The 14,027-nt window shown below is 38.8% G+C and overlaps 1 protein-coding gene across 9 annotated transcripts in view; it reads left to right on the plus strand.

The window, feature by feature from the left end:
- Positions 1-10,619, plus strand: part of LOC107680700 (forkhead box protein P1-B-like) — a 220,939-nt gene extending 210,320 nt beyond the window's left edge. For all 9 annotated transcript variants that reach the window (XM_016476714.1, XM_016476713.1, XM_016476722.1 and 6 more), the window contains 5 exons: positions 557-678; positions 1,868-1,937; positions 2,431-2,597; positions 7,273-7,379; positions 7,798-10,619. In XM_016476714.1, coding sequence (XP_016332200.1) covers positions 557-678; positions 1,868-1,937; positions 2,431-2,597; positions 7,273-7,379; positions 7,798-7,835 — 504 coding nt within the window. In that variant the 3' untranslated portion in view covers positions 7,836-10,619. The remainder of the gene's footprint in view (positions 1-556; positions 679-1,867; positions 1,938-2,430; positions 2,598-7,272; positions 7,380-7,797) is intronic.
- Positions 10,620-14,027: the final 3,408 nt, after the last annotated feature.

The raw sequence follows: 14,027 nt of genomic DNA on the forward strand, positions 1-14,027 counted from the left end.
TACTCGGAATTAGTGCTCTGCATTTACCCATCCAAAGTGCACACACACAGCAGTGAACACACACACACCCGGAGCAGTGGGCAGCCATTTATGCTGCGGCGCCCGGGGAGCAGTTGGGGGTTCGGTGCCTTGCTCAAGGGCACCTCAGTCGTGGTATTGAAGGTGGGAGAGAGCGCTGTACATTCACTCCCCCCACCTACAATCCCTGCCGGTACGAGACTCGAACCCACAACCTTTGGGTTATGAGTCCGACTCTCTAACCATTAGGCCACGACTTCCCCACTTTAACAGAAAGTGATTTCTGTTAAATAAAATATCTCCGTTTGAATTGGATTTTGAGCTTTGTAACTTTGCAGATCTTTTTTATGCTCAAACAGCAACTTACAGACTAACTAAAGTTGAAAAAGTGAAAAAGCATAATAGGACCCCTTTAATAGAAATTTATCAAATTGAACAATACAAGACAATGTGGGTTCTATAAAAAAAGTGTCTCATTTATTCCAGCACATTTCTTTTTGCACTCATAGCCTTTCTTTTTCTCTCACACCAACTGCAGAACGCAGTGCGACATAACCTTAGTCTTCACAAGTGTTTTGTGCGGGTAGAGAACGTTAAAGGGGCGGTATGGACCGTCGACGAGCTAGAGTTCCAAAGGAGAAGGCCGCAAAAGATCAGCGGGTAGGTGTTCCAGCGCCACCCGCGTAGTGTGGCTGACCAAACCCGTGTCTCGTGGTGTTGATGGATGGGCTCCATGTCATTGTCTCTGTGCTGTGCTGCCCATTGACCCCCCTGCTAGCTTTAGTGTGCGTCTCTGTGCCCGAATGTGAGTTATGTGCTGGCTGTGTGCACCGTAACCCCCAGTCGCTTGTGCTTATCCATTCATTCATTTCATATCCTCTTCTCTATCACTGTCTGTCTGTCTTGCTACATCTGCATCTGGCTGCTTGTTGCCCCTATCCCCAAACCCAGGGTGCCGTGCGCACCAATCTCTCCCTGCATAAATGCTTTATAAGAGTTGAGGATGACTTTGGGTCCTTTTGGACTGTAGACGATGAAGAGTTTAAACGCGGTCGCCACATACAACGAGGCCGCCCCAGGAAGAATGCGGCCGACGAAAGCTGTGACGAGCTGCTTGTACAGTAAGCACCGCCCTCTGCCCCGCCCCCTCCCTGCATGCTCTGCCTCTATGTGCTCACTCATTCTGTATGTAGCCTTTCATATCTTATGCTTTTTTTTTTCATTTCTGTTTTTCGTAATATATGAAATGCTCATGAGATTGTATAATAATATGCAGTGTTAAAAAATAAAAGATATATTCACATATATACACACTCTGTTCCAAAACTTAGCCAGCTTCCTTGTTATCTATGGTCTACATAGGATATTTGTAGTTCTTACCCTCATTAACGCTGTTAAGTACACAGACTTGTACCTTGTCATTTTATGAGTTTATTTTTTATTTATTTTTTTGCTTCAACTCAAAGTTGTGATATTGTGATTCACCATGCAGCTGGTAGGTTTGAATCATGACTGTCTGACTCTTTAACAAAGACTTTTTAAAAATCCTTTTGAGAAAAATTAATGGGAAAAATACATCTGGAACATTATTATTTTAGAACAGCCTTTTCATTAGAAGTGAAGTAGGCAAGTAGGCAGCAAGTTTTGGGACAGAGTTGTAGAGAGAGAGTGTTAAACAGTGTTTGATAGTTTAGTGCCGTCTATTGATTTTCCTATTGAGTTTCATTGGAAATCAGATTGTACTCTAAATACTGACTTCAGTGTAAAATCAATCTGTTCAGTAGACTGGAGACAGTATGACTCGCTTCTGTACTGAACTGGATGTGTGTTTATATGGTTGTCTCTACAGAAGTCCAACTCTAGTAAAGAACATCCATACCACTTTGGGATATGGTCCCGCTCTTTCTGCAGCCTTCCAGGTAAAATCACAATCTTGCAGCATCCAGTCCTCATCCTTTATTTATATGCTTTTATTTATTCATCTATTTAGTTGCTGCCCTCATGCAGTCATTGACTGTACAATATAGTAGTTTGTGTACAGTTGATGAGGAATAACAATAAAGCTTGTTAGAAAATACTACTCAGTTAGCTGGTTTATAAAGTGACAGTCTTGTGTGACAAAAATGCAATTTCCAACATTCCCTTGTGGCACTATGAGAATGCAATATAAAAAACAAGTACACTCTGCATTCTTTTCATTTCATCTTTCTGACTTTTTTGTGTAAAAACTGTCAGAAAATTATTTTTCATTTATTTAATTCACTTGATCACACCATGTCATCATTATGACATTATGAAAAACACCTAAATAGGTCCAAGTGTGCAAATGAATAAATGGTTATTTATGTTGGATGAGTCTAATGTTTTGTAGGAATTTGTCTCACCGAGTTCATCTCCTCCATTCTGTTTTAGGCTTCAATGGCAGAGAACAACATACCTCTATACACTACCGCTTCCATCGGAAGTCCCACTCTTAACTCGCTTGCCAGCGCTATCCGAGAGGAAATTAATGGGGCCATGGACCACGGGAACAGCAACGGTAGTGACAGCAGCCTTGGACGCTCGCCCCTGCCAGCTATGTGAGTGGCTCATGTCCCACCTTCATAGTGTGTGGTCCTCATCCTTTATTTATATGCTTTTATTTATTCATCTATTTAGTTGCTGCCCTCATGCAGTCATTGACTGTACAATATAGTAGTTTGTGTACAGTTGATGAGGAATAACAATAAAGCTTGTTAGAAAATACTACTCAGTTAGCTGGTTTATAAAGTGACAGTCTTGTGTGACAAAAATGCAATTTCCAACATTCCCTTGTGGCACTATGAGAATGCAATATAAAAAAAATAATAATAAAAAAAAAAAAAAAAAAGTAAAAACTGTCAGAAAATTATTTTTCATTTATTTAATTCACTTGATCACACCATGTCATCATTATGACATTATGAAAAACACCTAAATAGGTCCAAGTGTGCAAATGAATAAATGGTTATTTATGTTGGATGAGTCTAATGTTTTGTAGGAATTTGTCTCACCGAGTTCATCTCCTCCATTCTGTTTTAGGCTTCAATGGCAGAGAACAACATACCTCTATACACTACCGCTTCCATCGGAAGTCCCACTCTTAACTCGCTTGCCTGCGCCATCCGAGAGGAAATGAATGGGGCCATGGACCACGGGAACAGCAACGGTAGTGACAGCAGCCCTGGACGCTCGCCCCTGCCAGCTATGTGAGTGGCTCATGTCCCACCTTCATAGTGTGTGTGTGACTGAGATAGGGGCGCAAGGTAAAGGGAGATGTCCAGGAGTCATTAGGCTCACGCGCATGCAGGGCGCTGCTCGTGCGGCTTAAGTGGTGGAAATTTTTCACCAGGTCACTAGGAGTCCAAAATAGTCTCCGAACGCACAGTAGGGTTTGATGTACATTACAGTAGATGTTTAGCCAGCCGTGAAATTATATAGAAAACTGCAGTTTACAGAGGAAGTAGGAACTGTGAATGCAGTCTTAGAAGGAAACCCCACCTTTGGCGGGTTTCTACGTTGGGGGAGCTCATAAAGAGTGTAAAAAGTGTCTCTCTGTGTTATTTCGAGGAGAAGTTTCTAAACTCGCTTTTATTACGGGTCAATAGTGTGTGGCGTACTACGCAGAGTTCCTCCCTAATTATTGCCTCCATTTTGTTTAAATATTTACAAAAGTGGTGAATAGAAGATGACAGAACTGCCAGACAGACAGGACTCGCAGCACATCCGAAAACTCTGCGAGCAATCGAGAGTAAAACAACGAAGGGAGGGGTGGGGGGTCGTAATTAGCCTCGACGAAACCGCTCCAAGATTTCCATGTAGCTGAGCTGCGGTCGGGGTTGGAAACCACAGCTCCCCATACACTTGTTGTATGGGAGGGACCGCCGTGTTGTTTGAAGCTTAAAATAATACGGTGCAGACAACATGGTTTCCAGATGTCGGAGGACAGAATGGTGATTTGTTGCTCAGCGAAATTTATTGCAGTTTCTGTGAAATATCAGCAAATCGTTTTAAAAGAAAAAACGGTGCGGTAATGAACTCGTGAAGATTTGGGTGAGAGAAGTGCTAATGGCAGGTAACATAGCTGCAGGCCTGCCCCATCCTCAGGATACAGAGAGACAGGAAGGGTGTGCTTGCTCTGAGGCGTCTGCCTCTCCCCTCTCCAGGCATTTGCCAACTTAACACACTCAAAAGCAAAGATGTTGCCCCAAACACGAGCTGTACAAAGTGTGAGAATATATGAGCATACATAAAACATTAACATAAAATGCACTGAGGTTTATTAAGTTAACCAGATTTATGGATCATGTTATCAAGGGCATCGCGTTTCAATTTCGGCGAATAACTTTTTCACTAATAAAACAATTTTGTCACTTAGAGATGAGGCAAGGAAAGCTTATTATTATCAAATGTTCAAGCAGATTTTAGATGGGCAGGTTATATCTTTAACCTTCCAATGCAACAATTTATGAGTTATTTATAATTAAATTGTAATTAAAATATCAAATAGTATTCCTAAGCATGTATATGGCCATGATTACAAACACAAAGGAAAATGCATATATTCGGAATATTCAGATTAACATAATTTTCGTTTACATTTTCTGAAAAAAAAACATTTTTTTTAATTTGCATCTAGACATGGTATCATGGTAATACATGTATTTTACCATGGCAATTCCATTTCTATGAAGTATGTTGGATTACCATGTAAAAGCTATAGAACATGAATATTTTAAACACTCACTACTGTGGTATTATCATCTGACACTGGTACTGGTACAAAAAAGTAATGGTACCACCACTTTACTTTTTTGTAAAGCATTATCCTTCGTGAAATAAAACATTTTTCCTTATTCCTTTTGGATGCAAATGCAAAAACACAAAAAGTATTTTTCTGAAATCAAACATAAATTCTTTGTACAAATTTGTAACTCGGCCTTTCTAGTATTATGAGTTATTTTGAACTGTGTAATTAAATGTCAAATATTAAAATGATTACATAGTATTGCCAGCCCAAGTATATCATTATTTTTGTCTTAACATTCTACGAGGTAAACCAGGCCTGTAATTATGAGGTAAACACCCGAGCATTGTTAATATAACCGCTATATACTAGCTTTATTGTTTTTGAATTATACATTCTCCTATGATTTAGAGTCACAATTAATAACATCTAACAAAAGGGCTTCTATAGTGTCTGAACCTGTATGTATTGTTGCAGATTCCTGCAATCAGATGCTTCAGTCCTAATTACAATGAAGGCTAAAGCAGAGTGCAGCACAGTTGCATATTAATAACAATTTCATGTTTGCCCTCCAGCTAGAGATTGAGAACCAGAGGCCATGGGACACATGGAGACGCTTTGATCTAAAACCGATAGAATGGCGAGAGTTTTCTTATTATCCGTACACAAAATATGATAACTCGTTAGCATGGCTGCTTTTTTAACAATCATGAATGAGAAGCGTATGAGAGGAGAGGTTATTTGGGGGAAAAAAAGATATTGTGGCTAATTACATTTGCTTAACATATCTTAGAGAAAACCTATCCACCTTATTTTTCCTGTAAGAGCAGGAGCGGCCATTTATAAAGTTTATGGGTCTGGCTTCCGGTGTCATTCGCTTCCAGGTTTTTTCTACTGTACAAAACAGCTTGTTTTGCTGCTTGATATTGCAAACTGGTGTGTATTACCATATTATCTTAATGTATTATCTTAATTATGAACAGTCTGTAGTGCAAACAGTTTTACCATTTACTGTACTTTGTTGTTGTTCTTGTTATTTCCCTACGACGGCTAATGAACCGGAAGTCTTGCACATTCACAGAAAATGGCTTACTTCCCCATTAAAAAACAAGGTGGATAGTTTGCCATGTGCGACTAATTAACTTAAAGGCCCTGCCACAGCTGCTTCTTATGTTTATCCTTTTATTCCTTTCGGCTTTGGTCGTCTTCAGCGCTCGCTCATTGGTGCTCTATTCCTGCAGTGTTTCTGTAATGAGAAATTTGGCAGATCTCATCTCTGTGGACAATCCTGTGCCCAGACTGTGGGCCGGGGTTCATGGTTTGCCTTGTTTACAACTGACAGTGTTATTATTCTTGTAAGGGCTCTGTTTCTTATCACAGCCGTTTGTGTTGGGCCCCGTCGTCAGCGCCTCCCCCTTCCCCTCTCGTCTCACACGCCTCCCCGACACTGCTTTTCTTCCCCTTATTGACACTTTGGTTAGAAGTTGAATTAATTTTGCGTGTATTTAAAGCGTACGCTGCGCTGTCTGGTCACTGTTTTTTTTTTGTTTTTTTGCATGCTTGAAGTTGATTAATGACGGAACCTTGTGCAGGGTTGTCCTCTAGAGACCCGCCTCACAGGTTGTGCATGTTAACGAGCGAGAAGAGGAGCGCGTGGAGCGGCACTGATCCGACGCCACCGGGAAGCTGACAGGCCGTACGCTCGCTCGCCGCATTCCATTCTCTCGTCGCCACGTCGCACGTTGTTAATCTCCCTCATTTATCAATTCAAAGTGAAAACCCTGTTGTCTGGCCAGCTGTGTAAAATAAAGCCGGCAGGTATCCTGGTGCTGGAAGAACTGAAAGAGAAGTGGAGTTATCAGGGCACTGCTGTTAGTCTTTCATTAAAAACAGCTGGTCGTTACACTAGTCCTTTTTATTTTTAGATATTTAACCAGTAGATGGTAGTGGCTGCACTGCACAATTATTGCCTACTGTAAATTGATATGCTATGATTTTTTTTTATTATTGTCACAATATTGTTTTGATGCAGAACCCTTCACTTGACTTGGGGACAAAAATATATTTGTGGCCACAAATTAACAATTCGTTCCCACAAATTAAGAATTTGTCCCATCGTTTATTAATCAGTTCCCTCGTAAATCATGGCCACATATTAAGAATTTGTTCCCACAACTTGTTCCCTCGTTTTAGTAAATCGTGGCCATGTTGTACTAATGTGTTCCCTCGTTTTGATTTTAATTAAAAAAGGGAACAAATTAGTACAATGTGGCCATGATTTACTAAAATGAGGGAACAATTTAATTAGCTGTGGCCATGATATGTATATATTTTTTCCCGCATGTCATGTGCTGGGCTCCATATTTAGATACTATAGATCCATGTATCAGTTTTTTTTTTTTATATATATAGTTTTTTTTAAACATGTTTCTATAGACCCCACCCAAAACTGAAAATAAATTAGCATTCCTATTCCGTTTTATTCCCAGGCATCATATCAGCGTAAAAGAGGAGCCACTGGACCCCGAGGAGCACGAAGGTCCCCTTTCCCTTGTGCCGACAGCCAATCACAGTCCAGACTTTGACCACAACAGAGATTACGAGGACGACCACGGTCACGAGATCATGCTGTAAGCCTGGTTTCTCCCAGGTCCTCTGCTGAAGAGGCCATACTAACTGCGGTCACCTGTGAGACCACTCCAGAAATGGCAAGCCCAAGACTGGATTCCCAATCCTCTTGTTGACAGCTATTAAAATGTTCCAATTTACTCTTAGTGCCATTGAATACGAAACAAAATACGAGATAAGAAAATCTATTCCATTTGGAAGTATTTTTGATTTGTTTCTACTTTTCGGTTTAAAGACGAGACGCGTACATTTCTACTCATCGCCTGATGAAGAGTCGTTTGGTACTGGGGCCTGCTTTTACTTCCTTTTGGCATAAGTGTCACTGAGACCAGAGCGGACATGAAAACACACAGCCAATCACAGTCCAGACTTTGACCACAACAGAGATTACGAGGACGACCACGGTCACGAGATCATGCTGTAAGCCTGGTTTCTCCCAGGTCCTCTGCTGAAGAGGCCATACTAACTGCGGTCACCTGTGAGACCACTCCAGAAATGGCAAGCCCAAGACTGGATTCCCAATCCTCTTGTTGACAGCTATTAAAATGTTCCAATTTACTCTTAGTGCCATTGAATACGAAACAAAATACGAGATAAGAAAATCTATTCCATTTGGAAGTATTTTTGATTTGTTTCTACTTTTCGGTTTAAAGACGAGACGCGTACATTTCTACTCATCGCCTGATGAAGAGTCGTTTGGTACTGGGGCCTGCTTTTACTTCCTTTTGGCATAAGTGTCACTGAGACCAGAGCGGACATGAAAACACAGCTGAGAAAGACTCATTAATAAACACTGATCACGAACGCTCACACACACAAATCATAAGCGCTTTAATGAGCGTGCCACTCGCAGTGTGCGTGTACGTATTTGACTTTAATTCATTGTCTCTGCCTTCCGATCTTCTCAAAAGGGCCGTTCACCCAAAAATTAAAACTGTCATCATTTGCTCACCCTTATGTCGTTCCAAACCCATATGACATTCTTTCTTTCATGAAACACAAAATGATTCGTTTTGAAGAGTGTACTTGGTTGCTTTTTCATATGATCAATATAATGAAAGTGAATGCTCTCCCTGAGTTCATGAGAGAAGTAGGGTTGTCTGAACTGTGAGCGAATCACTTCACAAGTCGGATCGTTTTAGTGAATTAGTTGAAGTTCAAAACCTACTGACTGATTCTCAAGTTCAGCTCACTGATCAGTGATCTGCTCATGGCTCAAAGAAAGGCAAGGTTTTCAGTGAATGGTGACTTAGATTTTGGATTCTTAGATTCTTACCCAAATCGATCTACAACTTCAGAAGACTTGGAATATAGGAAAACATTATGGACACCCTTTATGATGCTTTTATGTCGCTCCACTCCTCATTAATTGTAATTGCATGAAAAAGAGCAGCTGGTACACTCTTTAAAATTTCTTATTGTGTGTTTTAGGGATAAAAGCAAAGTCATACAGCTTTTGAACAAGAAGATTTTGAATAAATGACAACATTTTCATTTTTTTTAAGTGCACTATTCCTTTCAAATTCGCTGTCATCGCAGCTAGAGGATATCTGTCTGGTGTTTTGAGGATTCCTGTGAGTGTCTTCTCATTACTCTGTGCTGTTAGCTATATATCCTTTTTGTTGGGTTTGTTTGTTTTGATAACTGATCAGACCTCATGAATAATGACATGGAGTTATGGCGTGCTTAGCACTGGATGAATGTTAAGGCTTCTCATGCTCTCTTTTTTGCCTCTTTCTTTCCTTTCGAAATTGAAACAGAATGTCGCATTACCGTGTAGTATTTTTCTGTCATTTGTTCCTAGCATTTCGGATCGCCACTTTGCAGTCACATTGCCTTTGCGTGCCGACACAAACATACACACACACAACTCTCTCTTTCCCGCTCATGAAGTCCATCTGCAAATGCACTACTTGTAATGAAGGCTCCCTCTCCACGCACCAATGAAGTTTAATTTTCACGTGGAATGAATGACAGAGAAATCAACGCAGGTTAACGTTTATCGTTCTGAAATTATACTTTCAAAAATCCCCTTTTGTGGTGATGCATGTTAGCGTCAACCAAATCGCTGATCGAAACCATCATCTGTACTGCAAAATGAAATGTCAAAAATGTTGAAATAAGCACCAGGGAGAGGATTGTTAGGCAAAAGCTAATTGTGATTCCTGAACGTTATTGTCAGCATATATGAAACTTTTTTTTTTGCCTTTTTATTCAATTCTGTCATTTCAAAGACTGTCTGGATGACTTTAAACTGCATTCCCTCTAGCTTCAATATCTGTGTCGCCACATCAATGACCAGCTCAGTCTCTGTTATTAGACATGATAATAATTACACACGAGGTAAACGTTAAAGGGGTTATAAACCGAGGCTCACGGCACAGCCATGACCACTGAGCATTACAGCACTGGGACAGTCCACTATGACCATTCGCTTCTTGCCACATCTCCTTGGAAACGATCGTTTCCGACTGGCTGTTTCCACGCAGGCTTTTTGAATCCGGGAAGCAACTCTGAATTGGAAGCTGCTGTCACTGGCTAGTTTTGATTCAAATTTTGGGACTGCGTAAGGATGAGAACAGACTTTAGATTAGGCTTCTACAAATCGTACCGACTGCGTTTTGTTTTTCGAATGACTGCAACCAACCACTTTCTGTGTTCTTATTTATTACTTCCATTTTTATTGTCATTTTGTTTTTACTTAAGTTGATGTTTATGCATCTCATCTGTGACTACCAAAGATACAAGATACTACAAGTTGATATATTCTATGTTCCATGCAATAGCTAAACGAAAGGCCAAATATCCTTATAGTGTTCCCCGCACTGGCCGGACGCAAAAATTATGAAATGTCTGTTACTGTGTCAGGCTTATTGTGGTGAAGAAAAAAAAAAGCCAAAGGGTTGTTCGATGGGCAGCTGTATGTCTTTGCCTGTGACCAAAATAGTAGATCGAGACCAACACACGACCAAATCAAAGCAATGTTGTCTTTGGGCCAATGAAAAGGAAAAAAAGGGAGTGTTCTGTCAGGAAATGATGGCTATAAAAGAGAAGGATATGGATGAAAGCGTTTAGGACTGTTCACTGTCGTCACAGGAAATTTAAATCCAGGAGGGGGAAAACATTTGCATAACACAATGTGAATTAAACTTCAAACTGGACCACACAATGATGAGTTTCATTTGTTCTCATACTTTAGAATTTTTTTTTTTGCCATTTTATTTTTTGAAAAAATTGTATGCCACTTACCTTGTAAATTCGAACCGGGATTCCCAATGTCCTTTTGTTAACCTTGGCAATGCTCTATGATGTTTTAGTGTCTGTCAACTTATTACTTTTTTATATTAAAAAACACTCCTGTCAACCAATAAGCTGGGTACAAGGTACTTTAATGGCAGTTACTACTCTTTGTAAATTTATCCAAGCATTTCGTATTGATGAAAAGGGTTCACTGAAATGAATCGAGCATACGGGCAGCTGCAGTGGGACAGATTCGGGGCTCATCTGAGGGCCGTTTCTGATTGTTATTCTTGAGCAGGTAGATGAGACCATTCACCACATGTGTAGCTCGGCATTACTGAAGAAATACAGCATGAGAAACTGTTAGTATGCATACCTCAGTTCAAACCTCTAGGGAATGAGTAACTAAGAAAAATATGTAACTTTTCACTCAGTTGCACTTAGTTGTATGTCTTGCATGTTTAGTCTAAAACTAGCAAACTATTTTAAGAATTTTTTGTAAAACTCAAATACTATGGCAAGGTTTTTTTTTTTTTTTTTTTTTTTTTAATGTATAAAAATCAGAGCTTGTTTATCATGAGGGTCTCTTTTTTCCCTTCTTTTAAACCAATCCAAACCTCAGGCTTTTTTGTCGTTAAGAAACGTCACTCAGCTTGCTTCAATATTATCTCTTCTTCAATTTATTTTGCTTCTCACATGCAGTCAACTGTTTCCTGTCTCTGCTCTTTTAGCTCATGTTGAAGTAGGTTGTACATACACCACATTATAGCTTGTGTGTCCTCCCATTTTCTCCTGATTTTTTTCAAAGAACAAAAAAAATACTGTTTGTATCACCATGTTTGCTTTATCACAACTGCTTTGTATTTACTATTAAAAAAGACAGAAAAACACAAAGAAATGAGCTACTGCTTTATGTATTCCAATAGCAAACTGTGCCGCAAATGTAATTGACTTCATAATCCTTGCTTTTTCTGGGGGGAAAAAGGAAACTTGCAGACATCTGTGAGTGAGATGGGAGGGAATGGATCCGGGGATAATCCGCCGTTTTTGGATTCTAAAAACTGAAAACAGATTTGTCTCTGTTATCACTGACGGAAGAGTTTTGTACGCTCTTTCCCTGCGTTAAGCTGTTTAATACATTCAAAAAGATCCTGCTTTTCTGGTCTAGATTACCCATAAAAGCAGGTGTACGTCCTCCGGAGCACAAGGGAAAATACTTGCATGTAATTTTCTTAATAATTACTCTTTCTCGTTTTCCTGTAAAACTATCCAAATGTGCAATTTTGATGTTAAGTACATTTCTTGAAAGGGTTTTAAGACTTAGTTCAAGATAGGAGGTTTGTTTAGAATAAGAAAAGCATTTTGCCAGTGTGGTATGTGATCTAAACAATGAAATACATTATTATAACTATTAAATATTATTTTTTTATACTACCATATTTAAGTTATTTTTTTGTTTTCCAGTAAATATACTGATAAAGTAAAGGGTTGCTGTGAGGAAAGTCTATGAATCATGAACACATCATAATATTGATTTGTGCGTACAATTTCTTTAAAAATAAGAAAACTAAGCAGAGCAAAGATGTTTAGACAGTTTATCAACATTTTCTTTATGGCCTATAAGCAGTAGTTTTCACATATTCAATTCATGCAATTAAACAATATTTCACCTTCTGGAAACCACCAAAAATCCAGTTTTTTTTTATGCATATCATATTACAAATCATTTTAACAGAAACACAACCATCTCTGATCCTCCTCCAGCAGACAGTTAGTGTCAGTCATTCTGCTCTCATACACTATGAATGACGAGATCATGATCATGCCTGTAAATCATCACAATTATTCTTGTTTCTTCTTCTTTCTGTCTCTGCTTTTCATTCTATAATTCCCACTTTTTCTGTTCTAATTTAAAATCTTTACTTTCTCACTTTGCTGACTAGTCAGTGTCTAAAACTGACTGGCATGTTCGATACAGACACAATAGAAATGCAGTTTGTTTCTGAATTATATGCATCTTTCATCACCTGTGCTGCCATAGTCACACTATAATAAGCTAGAGAGAGAATTGTTTTTTATATATGCACACGTCGTGCAAAGACATCAAGCAGAACTGAACTGCATTTATCAGTTTCAGCACAACATTACTGAGCGTCTTCCATTAGATTACAGACGCAGATATTTGTGCTGTTTGTTATCGAACGCTCTTCCATAATGACCGGCACTATCACGGCAGCTCACACATTAAATTACCTTCTAATTAAAAAGAGACAGTTAAACTGTCCTTTACCAACAGCAATTTAGGTAACTGCATTTGACCAACTATAAATTGTTACTGCATTAAAATCCCAGAAATATTAGCGATATGGATTTCTTGATGGAAATTAATGCTGATGATGAGGAGTTTGCTTTTTATGAGGGATGCACGGGGTCATGTTAGCCACTAAACAGCAGACAGCAGAGATCAGGCCTAAGCATTTTTAATCTTGTGAAACAAGCAATTACAAATAGTTGCATTGATTTGTTAAAAAGCTTTAGGTGACATAAATTGTTTCCCGCTTAGCTTATTGCTCTGATACATAAATGTCATTGGGGATATTATTAATTAAAGATGCTGGAAGACAAGATTTAGAGGAAATCATATAAAATTATGGTTAGACTTTTTGCTGGTAATATTTTATCCTTTATTTGGAGCTTCTTAATTGTATTGCTGTTGTCTCTCTGATATTACCTGCTCAAAAGAGCAAGCCAGTTTTCTCCTAGTCTGCTGTCATAATCATAGGTTTGCACCAGGGTTATTAAAGTTAACTACAACTAAAAAAAACATTTAAAAATAATAATAATAATAATAATAAAATAAGCAAACAAACAAATTTGTTACTTGAAATAAAATAAATGTTAACTGAAATAAAATAATTAAATTCAAATCTTATTTCAGCTAATTGCCAAGGCAACATTTCTCATTTTAATTTAGGTTAATCTGATGTAATAAAAACTAAACCTGAAAGAAAAATTTATAAAAAAAAATAAATATTATATATATATATACACTGAACAAAATTATAAACGCAACACTTTTGTTTTTGCCCCCATTTTTCATGAGCTGAACTCAAAGATCTAAGACTTTTTCTATGTACACAAAAGGCCTATTTCTCTCAAATATTGTTCACAAATCTGTCTAAATCTGTGTTAGTGAGCACTTCTCCTTTGTCGAGATAATCCATCCACCTCACAGGTGTGGCATATCAAGATGCTGATTAGACAGCATGATTATTGCACAGGTGTGCCTTAGGCTGGCCACAATAAAAGGCCACTCTAAAATGTGCAGTTTTATCACACAGCACAATGCCACAGATGTCGCAAGTTTTGAGGGAGC

The sequence above is a fragment of the Sinocyclocheilus anshuiensis genome, unplaced genomic scaffold (assembly GCF_001515605.1).
Source record: "Sinocyclocheilus anshuiensis isolate Anshui unplaced genomic scaffold, SAMN03320099.WGS_v1.1 scaffold396, whole genome shotgun sequence".
NCBI classification, from domain to species: Eukaryota; Metazoa; Chordata; class Actinopteri; order Cypriniformes; family Cyprinidae; genus Sinocyclocheilus; species Sinocyclocheilus anshuiensis.